The following is a 21,083-nucleotide window of genomic DNA, read 5'->3' as shown; positions in this document are numbered from 1 at the left end:
ATTAGCTATTGTTGATGCCATCCAATATGCTGGTGGGACATGAAAGATAATTCATATATATGTATATAACCTAAATACATTGTGGAATGTAGTGCACTGCAAGCTATAATAAAAATTTTAATAATGAATCTATTCTGCACGTGAAACTTGTAAACAGCAGAGCGTTTTCCAAGTGCAAACAAACTGATTCCCCAGAGCTGGGAAAGCCAGCCAGCTCGCAGGATGGAGGGCCATTCTGGGGGAGCGATGGCCAGTGCAACAGCTCATCTAGTCGGTCTGCTGTGGCGTCACTCGGGAGTGAATGCCCGTGCTCTTTGCTTGACCCTGTGCATTCAGAAGCCATTAGTGGTTTTCTTCTCCATTGCAACCAGTGACCTACCTTATTTCCGTCATTCCCGAGCCTCTCTGGCTGTGCTCCAGCGATGGAGCCCTTTATCCATCTTACTATAAAACGCAGTCGCCGTGCGAGATGTCTTGCTGACGCTGAACTGGCCACTCCCTTGATCCGTTCGAAGTGGTGGACCTCGGACACTGCAAAATGAAGGAACCTTTTCCTCACTTCCTCTGGTACAGTGTGTTCTTTTATGGGCTCGACCATGACTTGAGATCTTCATCCAGCTTTCAAGTTTTTAAGGCTGGCAATCCCATTGATGGCTTATCTGAAACGTCTGCTATGTAAAAATTTACATTTGGGTTTCTTCCTCCCTTGTGCCCTGTTTGATTTCCTCACCTAAGGGCCTTGCTGCCTGCTGCCTTTTACCAGATAAGGATAGCTCTTTTCTGAAATCAAGTCTTTCTTTAGCTGTATCCTGGCCCAAGAATCCGCTTTTCTTGTATCCCACCAGTGCTGGTGTTTATTGATGAGTATTTCTTCAGGACCTGCCTGTGCTTCATGAACGTCCTTTTCCTTTTCTGCACCCAGAAAGCGCCCCACATCCCCGGCTGAGCTGCTGCCGGGGGAGCAGCTCTCCAAGTGTGTTCTCCCTCACATCTGGGCACTCTTTTGCTTTGGAGGCACTGGGTGGCGTCTGCCGTGGGCTTGTTCTCCCCAGGGGTTGCCACAGGCTCCTCTTGGAAGCCGTGTGTGGTTGGTGTGGGGCCACTGCAGCGGCCCTGGTGTGAAGGCCTGGGTGCTGGTCAGGACTCCCTTTGCTTTACCCAGTGCAGCGTGTGGTTTTGTGCTCTTTTTTCATCTCTTCTCTGGCTGTTTCATTCCCTGACTGTTCTAATTGCCTTTTCAATGCTAGATTGTCCTCCTTTAGTAATTTTTCTTGTATTATTTCTGAGATTGATCCTATTAAGTTCTTATCCTTCAGTATGTCATCCCCAGCTTTGAAAGCAACGTCATTTGTTGTCAGCTGCAGCTGAATTACCTATGCATTAATTGCCTTTGTAGGTCCCTGATTTTTCTCATAGACTTCTTTTTTCTTTCTATGACACATTTTTCTTTGAAAAATATCCAGCATCATTTACCTCAAATAGCCTGCTTGGATTTTTGCTGCTTGCTGCTGCTCTGAGCTTGTCATTAAACCCCCAAGCTCTGCCGATGTTATTACCAGTTTGCCCAACGCATATTACGAAATTAACAGCTTTGAAACTGCACAGGAGTTGTCTTGTGTCGGGTTCTGTAAAGATTAACTTTCTCCTGACCCTCTTTCTGCAATGCTTTCTCTTCAGGACACAGAAAGGAATATTTCTGGTGCTAGCCTGCTTGAAAGCCATTGCTGATATATTTTCTGTGCTGTTTCCTGCTCTGGGTGTAGCCACGAGCAATAAAGAAGCATGTGAGATAGAAATATACTGAACAGAGTTTAACAACTTCTGTACTTCGCAGCGCAGCTAATTACACAGCCAAAAAGCCCCTTGGACGTTCCTGTGCCTCTCAGGCAATGAACCTCCCTTACTCAATTGGCTGTAAAAAAAGAGATGTAAGTGAGCACCTTCTAAAGGTGAACGCTCCATCTCCTCCTTCCTTCCCAGGGGAAAGTCCTACAGCTTGGGCACTCTCTGACCTTGCAGGGCTGCTGCTGGCACCTCCTGGGACAGCAGCAGGGAGCAATACTGCTGCTCCTGGTGCAGAAATCACGCCGGCTTCTGCCAGCATTCCCGGCACAACCGGAAAGCTTCCCGCGCTGCTTGGTCCTGAGGGCATTGTCACAGCCATCTATATCTGCATCTGACAGGCAGCAGCCTGATTTCCAGCTTAGCCCACTGACTGCTGTATAATAAAACGCAAGAAAGGCACACACAGCCCTTTTTGTGCCAGCTAGAAAGATGCTAGAGATCTTTTTACATTATTCTTTCCAAATGGGCGTGGGGAGGATTTGCATCCCAGGAACACAGAGGAAGGGGCAGAAGCCCTTGTGCACCTCTTGTGTAGTGTAGAGGAGCTTAAGTAACCGGTTATCTTGTGATTGTTTTACAGTGGGACAGTGTGAAGATGTCAGAGTGCCTGGCTGCTGAGCGTTACCATCATCTCAGCGTTAGGTCTGAGCTGAGTGTTTGTCCCATGGCTCTACGCCAGCCTGATGCGAAGCGGCTCACAGCGTGCCACAGCAGAGAGCAGGGAGCTGCCGTAATCCATTTCATCCTGTCAGCCTGGAGCGACCGTAAACTCAGGAGACTTTCAGGGGTAGTAATTCAAGAGCCACAAGATTGCCCTCCCCGTGCCCCGATTTGCCTCAGGCTTCCCACGGGACAGCCGTGGGCTTCAGCTCCTGTGTGCTAAAAGTAACAGCCGTTTCCTCCATCAGCTTTCCAGCCCCAGGGGAGCTGAAATACTAAAACACGTGAAGAGATTGAGGACCCTAGAGGCTGCAGCAGGGGTAGCCATCTCGCACAGAGACCTGAAACAGCCTTCCCTTGCTGGGGCTCCGCTGGCTGGGTCAGTACCAGCTGAAAAGCTGGCCGTTGTTTGGCAAAGTATGATCTAAACCATATGGCCCCGCAAGGAGATGGTGATGGAAATCTTTATAGAAAACATTTCACAAAATGTAAACAACAGATTTTCTACACAGAGATAGAGATGGAGATTAATGCTTGTATTATCCTGGATAATTAGTGTAGCAGGTAATTATTTAAAATCTGGCACATCTGTGAATACATCACTTTTGACTGAATTAGAAAATCCTCGCAACTGCTACAGTAAGATGGCTTCAGCGATCCCACGGGGAAATCTTTATAGGAGATTAATTCTCACTTCAAATGGCAGAGATTTGCGAGAGGATTATGTGGCCAGTATGACACATTCGCATTGTGATAGTAAGTGATACAGGTTTTTTTTTTCTCACAGAGAAGCCGAGTGCTGGTTTCTTTGAATTCATGTGTTCTTTGAGCTTGAGGGCTCGGTCCTCTTAAGAAGTAGAGTGTTTTGTAGCTGAAATGATGAGCAGCGCTTGAAAGAAAATGGTGACGGGAACAAGGGCAAGAGCAACAGAAGCTCAAAGAGAGGACAGTGAAATCCAAACTTGGATTTAAATTCCTAAAGCAACAAGGTCACACTTGCAAAGCGAGTCAATATGTTTCTTTAGCTTATTATAAACGTTACCAAAAAGTTGTCATCTAAGAACACAGCAGAGGTCTGTGAGGATCCTGCTGGAAGCCGGAGCGCTGCAGGGCACATCTCGCAGGGCTGAGCTCCCCTCGGTGCATGCCCTCTGCCAGCGCTCCCTGGGCAGGGGCAGAGCCCCTGCGCCTCCTCCTGTCCCCCCTCTTAAGAAACCCACTTCTCCTGGAGCCTCGCAGCGTGACATCCGTGCTGGCTGTCCCCGGGAGCGGGCTCTGTACATCAGCGGCTAACGCAGCACCACTGCAGGGGGACACCCAACCTTCCCGCAGCAGGGCCGGGCTCACCCCTCGCTGCGTGGCTTTGCGGGGTGCGCGGTGCCCCCCAGGCCCAGGCTGAACAAGGGAAGGGCCCTTGGGTGGGACGGTCACTGTATTGGTATTCAGGAGCAGGCTCGGGCAGCTCTCGGAAATGTACATCTTGCCCCGTGGCCTGCAGTCCCTGGGGAGGTGCACCGAAAACCTGGAGCACGGCTAGTGGCCCACTGGGCCGCGTTCAGAGCCCATGGAGTGCCTGATGTACTGGCTGTAACTCGGGAGTGCTCCGGGTTTGAATCGGGTATCGAATGATCGCTGGAGCACGGTACTCTGGGTACTCAACGCAGGGAGGAGAGTTAGGAAAGCTGTAGTTTCGTGCGCGGATTTCACTGCTTACAGCGCCAAAGAGAGCTCTGACCAAGAAAATGGTGGTTTCCTGGCACACAAAGACTTTCTCAGTAAAATTGAAATGTCTCTTTGCTGCATCTTTCCAACACAAAACTGCTGCCAGGAGCTCTCATCTGATTTGCTCAGGGTTCTCAAAACATCAAGGTGAATAATTGAGACAGGCTGAGTAAACCCTGGGGAATTCACAGCAGCAGCAAAGAGAAAGAAAAGGTACTTGGAGCTTTGTAGAGAGGGTCTGTCTTTTAAGAGAGGTTATATTGCGCTTGTTGACTGAGACTGCGCAGGAGGAAACACGGTGGGGGCTGAACCAGCACCCACCAGCGTCACCCACAGACACGTTTGGACCAACAGGGCTTTGTTCAGACCAGCCACAAAACTTCCCCGGTGAGAAACTCCCGCTAAGTTTCACAGTGCTACCCTGCACTCAGCCCTAGTCAGGCCCACGCAGTCCCCTGAAGCTATCTTGAAACGAAAGAACTTACTCAGAAAAACTTTTTCAGCCCCTTTTTTCCTTCCTTTCCCAGAAGCTGTTTTCCCAGTCCCCAAACTATAGATTTGCCTTGTCCTCCTCTACAAACAGCATCCAGCATCCACTGCCCAGGACGTGCCCTTTTTATAACGTGCTGAAGGAAACTGCAGCCACGTCGCCACACCTGATCCCACCCCACCACCGCCACTGGGCCTTTGATGGACCTTTGTGGAAGGGAAGGGTGGATTTACATTTTCCAAGCGACCTTCTCCCTTGTGACTCCTCAACAGGACATTAACGCCTACTTCTGTATTGACAACTTAAATTTACATGTCTCTCATCCAAAAATACCAGGTTTTGCACTTTCCTTCAGCTACTGCCTTACCCTGAACCCCCCAGCTGCCCCAGGCAGTGCTGTCAGTGTTGCCGGGTGTCTGCAGTTCCGCACACCCTGAGAAAGCTCTTCCTCTGCAAAATGCTTTAGCACCAGCTCGTCCTGCTCTCTCCTCTAGCTCTGCTGAGCTTGCTGCAGCCTGCAGAGACAAATGAAGAAAACATGAGCAGGACTTTTTTTTTTTTTTTTTTATTTGGTGGCTGTTCTCTTGCTGCAAACTGCATTTTTTTACCACCCAGCACTTCATTTCCACCAGCATCAGCTTCCAGTGCTTCATGGTGATGCTGCAATTTCCCTGCTTACGGGGTCTGATAATATATGAGGCAGAAAGAGGCACGGCAGGCTGCTTCTCTGAGCCTACCTACGGCTTGAAAACAGCTCTTTGGGTAAGCTGGCAGGGGATAGTAGTGTTCTGGGCTGATTCAGACCATCTGCAGAGACTAATGTGCTCCTGGGCCACTGAGGCAGTCGTTTTAAATCCAGAGCCGCACATAATTTGAATACACTGCTAAAATGGAGTTCAGCTGCACCTCACTGTCAAAATGTGAGCATATTTTACCCATGTCAGAGCACTGGAGCGTAGCCAGAAAGCCAGTGTAGTAATTTTTTGGGCACGATGCTCAGCCATATTTTATTAAACTCTCCGTCTTACACTTCACTGCTTGTTTCGGAGCGCTGCTGCCCTGCAGCCCAGCATCCCTCACGCAAGGCAGCTGCTTGTTCCTGGTTGAAATCTCCTCAGAAACTCTAAAATCCTGCGTTGTCCTTTTCTCCAGCCTTGCGCTGTTACTTAGCCTACATCATCGCGGCTTTGGTTTCATCGCGTGTCAGATACTGTTAACGCAAATGCTGAACGACTAAAATGTCAGAGCCATCAGCTTAGCACTGTACTCCGCAACGATAACAATACACGAGTTCCCCATTTAAATTCAGGGTACTGTTGTAGGCTGTGTTCAGCACCGCTTGGCTTGAAAGCTTCCAACTATTTCCTTCCTTCTCTGTCTAATGTCAGAATTTCTGCAGAACGTACAAAACGGTGGCATTTTTTTAACTTGAAAACCAGCATGAAACAGCATAAAATCCATTTTGAAGAGCTGCAGTATCCCTCTGAATGCAGGCTGTAGGTAGATGTCTCTGCCCCTGATGTTGAAGGGAATGTGCAGTTTGTTATTGGACAGAACAGCCTGTTGACTCCACAGACTAGACGGTAAATAGCTCGATTTGGGGATCGCCGGTTTGCAGCCTGCAAGGTCAGAGTCTTGCATAGACTCAGTATTCCTTTCCCGGTGCCTGGACGGACCACGCGCTTATCTGTGCCGCTGTAAAATTAACTTTCCACCTTTACTTTGTTGGGATGAAAAACACAAGAGCACAGCAAGCCAGCACGGTGGTAATATAAATGAAAAAAAAAAAACAAACCAACCCACAAACCAACCAAAAAGCAACCAAACAGTAAACTGCCTCCCATTTTGTGTAAGAATAACGCAGGGCCAAGATTTAAAGTACGGCACGCAGAAAACTTGTCACTTCCTTATAAGAGCTGAATTAACGGCTGCTGTAACAACCAAACAAATCAAGAACAGCATGAAAGATCTTTTTTCCAGGGAAGAATGCGAGAATTCGTTGGATCTGGACATGAGAAACAATGGTTTGTGATAATGAAAGTGCTAGCAGTAAGTGAAATAAGAAATGTGTTTTCATGCTTCTTGTGTTGCTGAACTAACAAGCACAACCTCTAAAGGACGAAGCTGGGCTTTAGCATGTGAAATTCTTTTTGCTGCATATTGCTATGATCTCATTTCTCAGTGGCCAGTATTTTCACACTCCAGCCACATTTCACACTGACTTTCGGTACGCCCCCAGCGAGGGAGACGGAAGAAGCGATACTGCTTGGCCTGCAGCTGGAGAAACCCTCTGTTGCTCACGTCACCTCCCCAGCCACGGGCAGCTGCTCCAGGAAAGCCTGTCTGAAGCTGTTGACAGTCTCTTCCCTTCTCTCATAGGACCACGCGGATATTGAGTGGAAGTTTGCACGGACGAAGCTCTGGATGAGTTACTTTGATGAAGGTGCCACCCTGCCCCCTCCTTTTAACATTGTCCCAAGTCCCAAGTCCGTCTGGTACCTTTGCAAGTGGATTCACAATCAGCTCTGCCCAGGCAACGACTCTTACAACGAACAGAAGAGGCACGAAAACCTCAAAACGTTCACAGTAAGGAGCTGCATGGTTTCATGCTTCATTTTTCGAGGGTGCCTGTGCATGCTCAGGATCCTGAGGGCCACGGCTCTGCTGGTGCAGCAGAAGATTTGCTGGGTCGTAACTTGCCAAGAGCCATCAGGAGCTCTAAAGACAGGACTAAACAGGTAACATACCTGTGCCTTTCTCTTTCCAGGAGCGGCATGCTGACAACCTGATTCAGAATCAACATTACCAGGTAAGCTCTTGGGCACATAAAGCTTTTACTTGCTGTTTCTTCTTCCTGCTCCTTTTCTAATACCTCAATTCTTGCTTGCTTCTAGAATATATTTTGATAAGCGTGGGTCCTCTAAGAGGGTTTTGCTTACCATGGGTTAAAACATTTCCTCATTAGAGGTGGGATGGTTCAGTAAATCACTCCCAGCCTTTCACCCCCTCTGAAGGAGTGGAAAACTTGCCAGGTCCCAGCCTGGCTGCTGAAGTCAAAGGTGACATACCCGTTGCCATCAGAGGGACGAGGCTGTCACGCCATCCTGATTAAAACTTTCTGCACCGTTTTTACACACTCTTGAATTGTTCCTCTCCTGCTCTTTTTTTGTAAAGCACCCCTGACTCAAACAGTAGTTGGGATTTTCTTTTGTTTTGGGCCGCTCAGGAAGGAGGAATAGATTCTTTGTTGAATTTTGCTGGTTTTCTTTATTCTCAGCATGCCTGTCATCAAGTACTCATTAAAATCAACCTAGAAAAGGATGAAACTGTATTAAAAACACCAGCTTCGGTGTACTTGAATTCAGGAAGGAAAAAAAAATAATTCTCCAGAATGTTCGGTGGTACGTTAGGCTATGCTGTCGAAAGCCATTAGTAATTTGTCTTACTTAAGTCATCTGCTTTTTGAAGAGTATTTTTATCTGAAGTTGATGTTTAACATAATTAGTCACCTTTGACAACAGGAATTTGGTACTTTCTGACTTCACAGCACAGCTTATGGGTACCAGCAGTGGGATCTCTTAAAAAAACCTCCCAGTAGATGGAACCTTGGTGCGGAGACTGTCTTCCTGCTCGGTGTTGCTCAGCCTTGTTATCCCTAGTTAGGAAAAGGGAAAAGCGAAGGGAAGGTTTGGACTAGTCCCCTCTGTATACAGAGATCAACCTCTGCGTGTGTTGGCCGGCACAGATAAATCTACGAGCTCAAAGCGCCAGTTTGCTTATGTGACACCAACAAGGGGGTTCACGAACACAGAGCGCGATGGCTCTCGTCCTGCCACGGGTCTGTGCTGTAACAAACAGCCCAGGGAACGCAGAGGAGCGAGAGCCCTTAGAGGGGTCCCCGGGGGGCTGTGGTTCAGCCCTGCCAGCTCTGCCCACCGATGCTGCCGCAGCCTCGAAAAGAGTTTCTCAGCTGCCCTTAGGGAGCGCCCGGGCAGCTGGCAGATGTGGTTTAACGTGACTGTGCGTCGCCCCACGGGGTCCTGGCTGTTCTTCAGGTTATTTGTTGTCAACATACCCTCCTTGGCTTTCAAACGCTCGATAAACAGTCTTCAAATGGCAAGCTTAGCCTAGCAGGATACGCAGCCTCTACACATGAGGCTGATAATCTTAAAAACCTTCAGCAGCTGAGATGTAATGTCCTCAAGCCATTCAAAGTACAAAATACCTGCTCACTGTAGTTAACAGAGTGAGCATTCAGGAGGGAAGGTGTACACAGCCCTTTCCAAAGGTTGGTCTGTTTAAAAGAAAGCGTTCTGTTTCTAATGGTACAAGATTTTTCCCTTCAGACAGCAGTCAGGGCAGCCGCTGTCGGTAAGAGCTCAGCGAAACGCATTTGGTCTGAGCCAGCAGCTGAATCACTCGTGTTCTTTCCTATTCCAGGAAGTGATAAGAAATCTTGTGAAAAGGTACGTCGCAGCAATGATAAGAACTTCCAAAACCAACGAAGGTTTAACGGAAGAGAATTTCAAGGTAATTTATTATTCCTTAATAATAATTTATTATATTAATTCAAGTAGCCACTTGCAGAGTTCACACTAACTTGTCAGGATGATTTGTAAAAGCGCTGCGGCAACAGGAGTGTCATTGGAGCTGGGGATACGTACGATGGGGGGGGGGCTTGTTTGAGCAGAGAATATTATTATTAGACCGTCTTCTCGTGTGATCACCCCCCCGACTTTAATATACAACATGATATATTAAAAAAAACATTGGAAAATGGTAGGAATGAAGGATCTGACTTGAGTCAACATCACGATCCTAATCCTAACCCAGACAGAGACAAAGAATGAGTCTGGGTTAACGGCTATGGAGAGCACTTACCAACAGCGTTAAAGTTGGGCCTATCGACTACGCAGCATCCCTGCCGCATTGCTACGTTTCAGCAGTGTCTCCCCTCTTCTAAAACTGTCTTATTTATTTGACTTTTTTGGGGGGCAGGAAGGGTTTGGTCAATAGGGTCGGTCCCACAGGCTTTGGAGACAAACACCTCGTGAGGTCTCCCGTTCTCAGGATTACCAAGGCACCTTGTTTGTGTGTCACTGGATAACGAAGACGTGGTATTCCTGTAAGGGTGGCTTGGTACCAGCCGCCTGCAGAACTCTGAGCAGCTCTCCCAGGGGAATGTGATCATCCTTTCACGTCACAGGTAAAGCTGCTGAGTGTAACTCATTTCTCCTCTTGCCCTAGGAATTAAAACAGGACATCTCAAGTTTTCGCTATGAAGTTCTTGACCTCTTAGGAAACAGGAAGCCCCAGAGGAGAAGTTATTCTACCAGCAGCACAGAGGTGTCCCAAAAGGATGAAACAAGTGAGGACGGTCCTGGAGAAAAATCCAAAGCCAAGAGCGTGTCTTTCAATGTAGCCAACAAAAAAAAGGACTTCAACGTGTCTGCTCTAATTAAAACTATGTCTGGGATCGATATGGTGGAAGAGAAGCCAAAAAGCAATGGGATTGGCAAGCGCTCCTTTGTCCGAAATGGAAATAGGGTTCAGAGACTTTCCAGCTCCAAGAAGGAGTCCTTCAAGAGACTGGGCCTGCTTTTCTCCAAGATGAACGGGCACGTACCTGAACCAAATTCAGAGCCCATGTACACCATTTCAGACGGAATTATTCAGCCACACTACATGTGGAAAGACATTAAATATTCTCAGATTGATAAAGAGAAAGAAGAGAATTGTTCCAAAAGCGAAATTAACCTCAATGAGGTGGACTACAGTGGGAAGACAAGACTCACAGGACAGAGCAAGGAGTGCCCTGTGGTTTGTACCAGCTCCCTTCACTGTGCTTCCAGTATTTGTTCCTCCAATTCCAAACTTATAGACTCCTCAGAGGATGTGTTTGATTCGTGGGGAGAGGCTTGTGACTTGTTTATAAACCAGTGGAAAGACGGGCAGGAGGATCACGTCACAACTCGGCTATAAGTAAAGCTATCTTAACACTTGCTGGAAAACGTAGCCAATTATTTGTAATTGTTTGCTCTCATCTGATTCAGCATTACTATTTCCTTTCTGTCCACAGGTGAAAAGAAAAAAAGAAAGTGTAAACTACTATGTTTAGCCTATTTTATAGCCAGCTGCACCTCTTTTTATTTTACTTTTCTTTCCACTCACAAATACTAAACTAAAGATTTCACCATTTATAAGGTCACTATAAACCATGGGAATCCCTTCAGATGCGCTCTTAGTCTTCAGACCCCAGACTTCAGACACGCTGGTGGCCGAGGGAAGGATTTCTCCAGTGCTCCCATCATCACCCCACCGCTGCTGGGTTATCACTGCTGCTATCCAACACCGTCAGCTCTGCATCCTGCTCAGTTTGCCTTGGCAACACAACCGGCTGGTGAGCAGTGGCTTAGCAGGAGGCCGAGAATCGTATTTAAAATCTTTGTAGAAAGGGTTTCAACTTGTACCTGGCTTTTTGTTTTCTTTAAGCAATACGACCTCTGATTCTTTCGGTTGTGTGGGGGTTTTCAGGTTATTCTATTACTACTGTACATTGTTACTGAGCAAGAGACCCCTTTGGTCATCCAGCTAGAACAGGTCATGATTTCCTTATTTACCCAGGCCCCATGGGAAATTCCCCCTGTAGGGAGCAGAATGACCTTCCAGGGAGGCTGACAGCAGAAGCCAGCACCTGGCCTTGCTGCCAACTTCTGCGTGGGTGAACCGACCCCCAGAGCAGCTGTGGCTGCTTGAACCACAAACCTCAGCGCGGTTCTCCTCCTTCTAAGGGGCTGAACCAAACCCCAGCCCCGAGCCTGGCCCTGACGCCCCACCCCTCGCGCTGTGGCTGGGTTTTTTTGCAACTCCTGATCTTACTTCCACTGCTGCATTCGCTTTTTGCTGCCTCGCTGACGGGAGGTCAGGCTTTAGGAAGAAAACCATCCCCCTGGTGTACGGCCAGTGCTAAAAGAGACCGTCTTCCCCAGGCCTGTGAGCTGCATTTCTGAAAAGCAACCTAAGCAATAGCAGCTCAAACTGCATCTGGCAGCCTGGGACGTCTCTGCAGTTCCTTTTCTAAGGGGCAACAAAAAGGAGTGCGGCAGTAGACGTTACCTTTTATTTCCCCAGCTGTGGTAGCCTAGCAGTGTCACTGCTTTTGTCCTAAGGAGCATCAGAGAGGGGAGAAGACAACCCCATCAAGGGCAAAATGGTTGAATTTTTAACGGTGAATTTTTTTTTGTTTTTTTTTTTTAAACAACGTGATACTTGAACTTTCTGCTGCGCTGTTGCTAAGAAACACAGATGATTGGCGCTTGCTTACCACCACTTCAGAGCTGTTACTAGTCAGCTGCTCGCTTGGAGGAAGCTGATGGGGAGCTCAGGACCGGCCTTTCCCGTATGACGGCGCTTCATTGCTGCGGTCACGCTGAAGGGTCTGTCCCCGGAGAGCTTACGTGAGCTGGAGCTGATCCCAAGGGTGGCTGCCGAAAATCACCTCTTCTTGTTGTGAATTGCCTTTGTAAAGGCATAATGCTGGGAAGTCTACACCTACCGTGGGCACTGGTCAGGTTTTACCAGCAAGGGGCAGGAGCAGCTCTCGTGGTGGCAGGAGGGATTTCTCACGACAGCAGCCCCCCCCGCCCCGGGAAGAGATGCTGGGACACCTGCAGCTGGATGCTCTGCCTCTGAAACCTGGCTCCCTCCTCTCGAGAAGGAAAACCACCTTGTTGGGTTTTCCCTTTGGGCACCTGTACAGCCTGGCCTAAAGGTCGTGATGGAGCACCCCCGCATCAGAGAGAGAGATGGGACCGATGCAGCCAGCGCCTGTGGCAGAGTTCCAGACGCCAACACACCGGGCTCACGGGAAGTTTTCCATACAGACCACGGCTCTAGGCCGGCTCTGGTGTCAAGAAAAATCCGCACCTAGGAGCAGAGACTCAAAAACGTTTCTGTATTCCTTGCTTCTAAACGACACCAGTCTTGTTACCAGCATGCGGTATAAAGCCCAAAATATTTAAGCCTCTAGATGTGTCAGTTAAGGCAGAGTGAAAAGCATTTTTGTATCAACAGATTTCAGGCTTTCACACTAATTGCAGGGTTCGAGTTGTCTTTGAAAACTGCATCTCCTCTTCCTTTACGAAAGGCTGAGCAAACCGACGTTGGCGCGACACGAGGAGACTTGCAAAATCCGAGGGTCAGAAGCAGCTTGCTGATCGTTCCTGAAGAAATCCAGCACCCCCGTCTTTTTTTAAGAGGCAAATCCGTCGGTAGGTGAGAGCTGCAGTCAGAACCAACTGAAAGCAGCTCACGATAAAAGCCTTAGAGTTTAATAAACCAAACGGAACACATTTCTGGAAGGATTAATATTAGCAAGAGCTGCTACAGGGGGATGAAGGAAGGGGTTGGAATCATTTTATTTCTCACCTAACCACGCCGCAGTTTATGAACTCCACTTGACGTGGGGCCAGCAAATCTTTATGGTATTTCCTGTGTCACGGGAAAGAATGCAGACAATTCAAGTGTGGTTGTAAGGATTACATCAACTGAGCTTCAGGCTGGGACAGAAGCAGGGTTCGTGTCCTCGACAGTAGAAAGGCCTTTTAAGTTTTCCCCAGGAGCAAGCGCGCTGCTGCTGGTGAGGATTGTATTGTGTCAGGCAGAAGCAGCGCTGCATTAACAGCTCCCAGTAACACCATTAACTCGGCCGCAGCGTCCCCCAAAAATGTAAAAGTGACACCGGGCGCCGCAAATCCCTTCCGTGCCGACGAAGGGGCAGGGGTGGGAACTGCCGCGCTGGAGCGGCACGATGGGGAACGCCGGCTGCAAAACTCTGGATAACCGCGATGTTAAAGGTGGGAGGGGACACATATCGCAGGGCTGCTCGGCTGGGGCTCCCCTGGGATTTGTTTCATGACTCAGATGCTTCCTAGCTCCCAGCTACGGGCTAGTCTGAGCTGACTTTGGAATTTCACACTAATCTCTGATTTGGCTGTGATTAACACGTGCATCCAGGAGTTTGCAAAACTGCCAGCTGGGTCCCCCAAAAGGCGAAATTCTGTTTGACAGCATCTATGCATCCCCTTTGGTAGCAATAGGCTTTATAGCAGCTGGTGAATTATTATTATTATTATTATACTCTAAAACAGGAGCTTCAGGGGCAGGAAATTAAAGTACCTTGTGAAAAATACATTTGATAAGCAAAACCTTGTTGTTTTTTTTTTTTTTAATTCACTCGCAGTCAGTGTTTGGGATTTCAGTAACGTTTTCCCATTTTCAACTGCTGAAAAAGAAAACATGTTTCAGTGAAAGTTACTCTTTCCTTCGGAGAAATCAGTGAACTACCCCTGTGCTGCCCGTGCAGGTGACCGGGGAGGAGCTGATGGGACACTCCGAGCTTCCCCTGTGAGGAGTTCAACTTTCCCTTGGCTTGGGTTCAAGGGGCACAGCTGTGCTCCAGCTGGGACACGCCTGGCCTCTGGTCTGTGGGCTTCACTAATAATCCTTAGACACGTGCAAGGAGTTTAGAATTAGGAATAAGAGAGATCTCAACCTCTTGTCCTTTAGGTCTCTTGCTCTTGATGTCGCTTCATTTCTCACCTCCCACCCCCGGTGCCATTTTCACCTGGCTTTTTAAAGCAGCACACCCACAAATGATCACCGACTAAAAAGTTAACAAGTAACATCCAGGGTTAAGAACATCAAGTAGACGTAAGAGGTGTTTGTACTCAGGTCAGAGATTAAAGAAGTTGTTTCAAGAAACAAGAAATTAACTGACATATCTCTGCAGATTACTCGGATAATCGCATTTGTATATTATTCACTTACTGGTACATATGTAAATACTCAAGTATTTGTACGTGTGGGCCCCGGGGAGGAAGCATGCACAGCGGCCAGAGCGCAGGATTAGCCAGCAGGACCTCTGAGGGCTCGTCCCTGCTCTGCCACTGCCTCACCTGTGACCTTGGGCAAGTCACTTAGCCTCTCTAATGCCTCAGTTTCCCCATCTGTAAAATAGGGATAATAATACTTACCTACCTCGCAGGGGGGGTTAGTTCATTATTTATAAGCACTTTCAGATCTTCAAATTAAAGGCGCTATATACAGTAAGTAGTTCCTATCCGTAGCAGTAGTACGTACTTTTATTTTCTTACGACTAATTCAGGTTAGGATTTAACTGTGTGTCCGTTATGATAGAGTTTTCCATGTAGAAAACTAGCATGGTTTCCCACAAAGGGAATTTAGGGGACTTCTGCAGTAGACAGAGAGCAGGAGCAGCATACCCTGGAAGCCTAAGCTCTTAACGCCCTTGCTTTTGTGATTTATGTCTCACCCTTCATGTCACCTTACTGTATTTCTGTTTCATCCTTTCTCTGAGGGTACATGTAACAATTTTTAGCAGAAACAGACACTGTAAATATTAAAGAGTATTTAAATAAGTATATTAATGTATAAATATAAAACCTCACCTTTTAAAGAAGGTCAAATTGGTTGATGCAACAGACTTCCAAGCACGGGGAGGTTCCAGAGGCAGCGCGGCACCGGTGCACGCTCACGGCCGCATCCTGGAGTGGGGCTATAGGAAAATGTCACCAGGTCATCACCTCCTCAGCGTTCCCTTTTCACCCCATCCCTGGCCAGGGCAGCAAGTCAGGCAGGTGCCAAGGCGCAGCAGGAGGGTGCGCGATGCGTGGGGGCAAAGGGAGGCCGTGGCCGGTTCTGCCCCCGGGAGCAGGGTAGGGCAGGGGCAGCGGCGTGTCCCAGCATGACGAACCTTTCCTGGTTCTCTCCAGCGGGAGACCGTCTGCTCTGTCCCTACGAGGGGGCTCTTTGCCCTGACTTCTCCGTAGGGACGATTGTTCTTTACTCAGGATAAAGGTCTTTGGTTTGAGTGAATGGGAGCTCCACGATTTGACTCGCGCCCTAAGGGCACTACGAGGGGTCTGAGCTCCCTTCCAGGGCTGTGAGCCGTCGCAGCGTGTCTGCGCCACGGGGTATCTGGAGAGTTACTGACAGCGCAAGCGAGGAGCCGGTTTACTGTGAGGTGTTCTAGCAGTGAGAAAACGACACGAGCACCCGCTGCTCTCACACCAGTAACTGTAGGTCCCACTTCCCTTGGGGCTTCTCAGCTTGGCTTTGATACTCATTTTCCTTTTCGAAAGGCCAAAATCCCAAAGAAAAGCGTATTTCATTGAACAGAAGAGGCTTAATTTCTGGCTGAGCTCTCCTTCAAGCAGTTCACTTGCCCTGCTGCGTGCCAACACGCGCTTCTCCACAGACAGGTCCGTGAGAAAGCTCAGCGCGGCCTCAAAGGCCGACTTCCAAAGAAACAGCATCGCCCTCCCACCTCTGTCAAACGGAATGGCAGAAAATAAGCAGAACCCCCAAACCCTTAGGGCTGCCTAGAATTGCTGAGTTGTTGCTTCACTAGAACCGCTCTGGAGCCGTTTTGGGGTGGGTGCACTAAGGACCCCTTCCTCGCAGCCCCGGCCGAGGCGGGCAGCACGGCTGCCCGGGTTTGCTGGGACCACCCCTGACTCTTTCATGTAACGGTAAGATTAATGGGAAGCGGTGAGACTACAGCGAGTACTAAACCAGCTCACTGGAGGAGCACCTCACATACACCGTCACCAAAACATTCTGCAGTTTTCGGTGAACGGTTGAAACCTCACCGCTAGAAAGTCAATCCCTTACTGGATTTTGAGGCGGGGAGCACTCTGGGCTGGTCACGGGAGCGTATTTCCTAAACATCTGTCATTTCTGTTTCATTGTCACGCTACTTCTTTCCCTATTTCAGGCCATGACACTTTTACAAACAAGTCGTATGTTCTTCGCACAATTGCCTCCACCCAGAGCAACTACCGCTCTGGAGTGAACTCGTGATCAGGAATGATCGTATTAAAAAAAGAGAACATGCTTTATCTAAAAAAGTACATTTAAGAGGCAGAAGTGTTTGATCCTTATCTTCCGAACGTTTGATCGTATTTTATGCTTCAGGGGAGCACTTTGACCTGCTCTGCTTTTTTCAGGTGTGCAAAACAAAACAGAAACCCCAACCACAACAGCAATAGAAACCCCCTAACGCAGCTCAAACCACCCACCACGTTCAAAGCCAAATTGCTTTTGCGGTTCTTTACCTACAGACCCTCCTCAGTCAGTGGCTCGCCGGCTCCGGGAAACAGCGCAGCCCGTTCCTCCTGGCTAGCGCGTCCTCCTTCTGCATGGCTCGTTTTCCTTATTTGGGGGGTTTTGGTGTTTCCTTTCCCATTTAAAGCATTCCCGTATCAGCAGTAACTCCTAAGCCAGAAGAAACGATGTGCTGAGGACGAGACGCAGTCAAGGAGCTGGCCTTTTAGCACCTGAGCTAACAGAACACTGTGATACCTTTAGCCAACAGAGTGAAATGCCTTTTGACTATAAATAGCTGTTTTTGAGCAAGGGGGCACTTTTTGGTGTAGCTATTTTTTGGGTATTGTACAGTCTTCTTTAAAAACTACTGAATGTGCGTGTAAGGTGGGTCTGGGAACCAGAGGGCTAGGGAGCTTTGAGAAGCAAAGGACAGCAGCAGATGCTTACGTACTTCGTTTTCTATAGCCCTACAGACCGGGGCTGACTCTGCAAACAGGTTTTTTTAGCACTCGAGTTTTAATAGCAAATTAAATCTTCATTAAAAAAAAAAAACTATCACAGAAACGGCTTTCACACCTGAGCGTATTTTAAAATGCCGTTTTACTTCATGGGCTAAGTAAGTTCCTCCTCCTTCTTTATTTTAGTTTTGGGCAAAACCTTGATGGCCTTTTCCAGGCAAAAGAGCTTTTAGACGTTGTAAGAATTTTGCGTATGTAAAGATGGAGCGGGGACCTCAGCATTTGCCAGTTGAGTAGTAACGGCCCCCTCTAGAGAACGGGGCAGGGGGAGAAAAAGGGAAGAGCAAAAAGCAAAAACAAACGCTTAGTTTTATGTACTTTTCTACTTGCATCTCTTCTGTCCGTAGCGCAGACTCCATGTCATACCCTCGTATAACATGTAAAAATGAAATTATGTACATAATAAATAAAATTATTTATTTTATGTGTATTTTTAGCTTAACTGTAAACTGAAAAAAAAAATAAAAAAGCATTTAATTTTTTTCCCAAAAATGTAAGCCTATTGAAATTCAAGGTGTTTCTACCTTTTCAGATGTAACATTTCCAGCTGCCTATTGATAATAAACATTTATGAACAGCAACAGATCTGCCATTTATAGTTGTTTAAAGTCACGTTCTCAAGGGCTGTCAGTGGTCAGAGGAGCACTTAAGGGCTCCAGTTCTACGGAGACTTAATTGGTATTTACATTAAAAAAGACAGGGCACAGGCCTGCTTACCGCCAATGGAGTCGGCCACCCAAATCTGAGCAAGTGTTCAGGGGCAAGAGCTCACCACCACCTGGCTGGAAAAAAACCACAAAACACCCCAAAACGTTCATTATATCCTGCCTGCAACAGAAAACGGCAAACTGCTGGAAGTGCTGGGTCATAAAACGCGCCACACGAATGCAGTTACTCCTGTACAAAGAATTTAAAGGAAGTGTAATTCCATTTTAATTTGCTCCTCGAAGATATCCCTCAACCAGCACAACTACATCAGCCACCCCGGAGCACTCGGCGATAGAGCTCCTAGTGTCAGAGTCATTAAGCAACAACCTAGAGCTGTATTCGTGCAACTTGCTCACGTCAAGCCGTCCTCCAAGCAAATCGTACTGGAGGCACGCAGACACATTTCAAAAGGTCTCCATCAACTACCACAGGGTCTTGGTCAAGCCTCCAGGAAAACAAGAGTTTCCCTGAGGTAAGCAATGGCAGCATCCCTTCCCTGGAACGCAGAAGATTCCTGCCCGAGGGAGACAACGTGGGCAGGCGCAGCAATGAACACAGTCCACGCCGAACGCTATAGCAAAGCCCAGAGTGATCCACAGCTACGGAACTGAAAATGCCACGTAAAGACAGAAGGCTACTTTTTTTTTTTTAATAGAAAAGGATATTTCGAAACTGGATGCGCACATCCCTGCTCACACCAGAAAGCCTAGAAGTTCAGAGTTAAGGCACCCTGAATCCCCAGCCCTGCTTCTTGACTGAACCACATTAGCAAATGACTCCGCTCCCCTCAGCTATCCCTGCAGAGGGAGACAGATGTGCTGCGGCAGAAAATTCCAGATGCAGCCACAGAGGGAGGTGGGAGGCAGGGGAAGTTCTGCGGTGTATTTCACCTGCTCTTACTTGCGCTTCCTGACAAGTAATACAAATCGCACATTCACGTAATCACCACAACCCTTAAAACAAACATTTTTTGCTTTCAACTGTGACAAATTCTAACGGAGTACTGGTTTAAAAAGAGTCAGAAACGACTGTTTTAGATTTGATTGGAAAATGCAAATAGGCAGGGTGGGTAGGGAACAGGAAAAATACATAAAGGAGAGGGCAGGGGGAGTTAGTTCATTAATTTCATCATCAGAGGCTATTTCACTTTCTCTTAAAAGACCGTTTTCTCTAACACAAGCAAGCCAAGCAGTCGTCACAGCTATGAGAGCAGAGTGACACTGACCTCGGGATAAAGCCCAGCAGCCCAAAGCTAGTAGCAAAATATTCACGCGCTGCAGCAAAAATTTAGCACCCAAAAGAGAAGTATTGTCGTAAACTGAGCCCAACGCATAAAGCGCCCTGTGGGGACTCGGGCACCCGCTCCTGTTCCCGCAGATCGCCACGCCGGCGGAGGTGACCAAGAGCTGCAGTAACTGCCCGCGTACGTGCTCCCCGCTTACGGCTCGGACCGGCTGAGCGGTCTCATGCTTGCCACAACTCAGCTGACCGGGAAAGCCGAGTGACTGGTAAGCAGCAGTGACTTGATCGTGTGCAGGAGTTTCTAGATACAGGCCTGCCCTGCAAAATTTGAACTCTGATCTTGTTTCAGAGCTTTAAAGTCCTGGTCCAAGGGTTTTATCTTCCTCCCTTATGAAAAAAGCAGTTACTTGGAAGCCTGGGCCTGGATTTCTGTGTTGACTATCTTCCACGTATAATGCAGTCTTTCATGATGTAACCTGATAAACGGGAAAGGTATCCAGCAGCGCTGCAGAGAGAACTGGAAGCTAAAGCAAAACAAGAGAGCTAGAGAAACAACTTGCCGTAGGAATTGGTTTGGTGTTCTTACGTGACCATGGGGAAAACAGAGCACAGGAGCGACAGCCCAGCAGGCTGATGCCACTGGCGGGCAGAATCAGCGTGGTTTTTCTCTACGGCATTTATAATGATTATCTGCAATAACAGATGGATTTTACCACTCAAGAGACTTCAGGAAGAGACTCGCGCTGCTGGCGAACAGCAGTAAGGCAACGAGCGTTAACCGGCGCGGACTAAAGCAGGAGCAGCGTGGCTGCGGCTGCGGAGGGGGCTGAAGGGCGCAGGGAGGGGGAGAGGGGCACGTACCGGGAGGGCAGCACCCGCGGCCTGACTGCTCATGGGCCCTTCCTGCACGGCCTTCAGGTGTTAATTTAATTTGAGCCCCTGCTCTTCATATACAAAAACATGGTGTGGAAAAGGAGGCGGTGAGCATGACTGCTGCGGGCTTGGCTGCGCAGCTCTTCTGTTCTCCCTTTCAAAGGCTGAAAAGCCCTCCACAAAAAAAAAAAAAAAAAAAAAGAAAAAAAAAAAGAAAAACCATTTCAGGATCAAATCCTTGACTTAAAAATTCAGTATTATGCAAAGTACTTCAAGAAGCCAAATAAAGAAAGGAAAAAAAAATAATCAATCTGAAGGAAAAAAATTGTTCCCAATAGAAATCAATACTCCTGGATTTTTCTGTGCTTCTATTTAAAGACTGAACACGCTTATAGCTAGCTGCAAGCTATATCCCGCTACGCCCGGTCATGGCAATTCTGCTGGGCATGAAAATCCCAGCGTGTTGGCCTGGTACCAAATGGTAACAGAGCAATAATCAAACGGTGAGCCAACGTAAACAAGGCTGGATTATCACCAGGCTGACACCGGGCTGCCCACAAAAAGAAAGGACCCTGAGCTCACATCTTAGCACCCACAGACGACACACGTAAACAATTAAACCCCTCTCAAACCAACCCCCCGAATCCTGTGTGATTTTGATGTGAACGATCTTCCAGCTTCTGAAAAGGCCACTGTTTGGTAGCCATTAGCCACTGGAACACTCGAGCACAAAGCCAGGAATGCGATAGGTACAGGACAGCGCAGCCCGGCCTGGTAAGCTCTAGATGCAATGGCTGAAGCACGGAGCACGTCAACCGCATGTTAGGTAGAGCTGTGGCTTTTTTTGGCAGCCGTTTTGGTGATGTAGAGCTATTGCAGTGCAAACCAACTCTGGA

At 48.0% G+C, this 21,083-nt stretch overlaps 1 protein-coding gene across 1 annotated transcript in view; it reads left to right on the top strand.

Annotated features, from left to right (window-relative positions):
- TRPC5 (transient receptor potential cation channel subfamily C member 5) overlaps positions 1-10,699 on the top strand; it is a 65,431-nt gene extending 54,732 nt beyond the window's left edge. The window contains exons 7-10 of the mRNA XM_086469691.1: positions 7,097-7,303; positions 7,485-7,526; positions 9,158-9,247; positions 9,965-10,699. Coding sequence (XP_086325817.1) covers positions 7,097-7,303; positions 7,485-7,526; positions 9,158-9,247; positions 9,965-10,699 — 1,074 coding nt within the window. The remainder of the gene's footprint in view (positions 1-7,096; positions 7,304-7,484; positions 7,527-9,157; positions 9,248-9,964) is intronic.
- The last annotated feature ends 10,384 nt before the right edge of the window (positions 10,700-21,083 follow it).

Source organism: Leptosomus discolor, chromosome 9 (assembly GCF_034619465.1).
Source record: "Leptosomus discolor isolate bLepDis1 chromosome 9, bLepDis1.hap2, whole genome shotgun sequence".
NCBI classification, from domain to species: Eukaryota; Metazoa; Chordata; class Aves; order Leptosomiformes; family Leptosomidae; genus Leptosomus; species Leptosomus discolor.
Note: the sequence above shows the minus strand (reverse complement) of the source record. Positions and strands in the feature narration are given on the sequence as shown.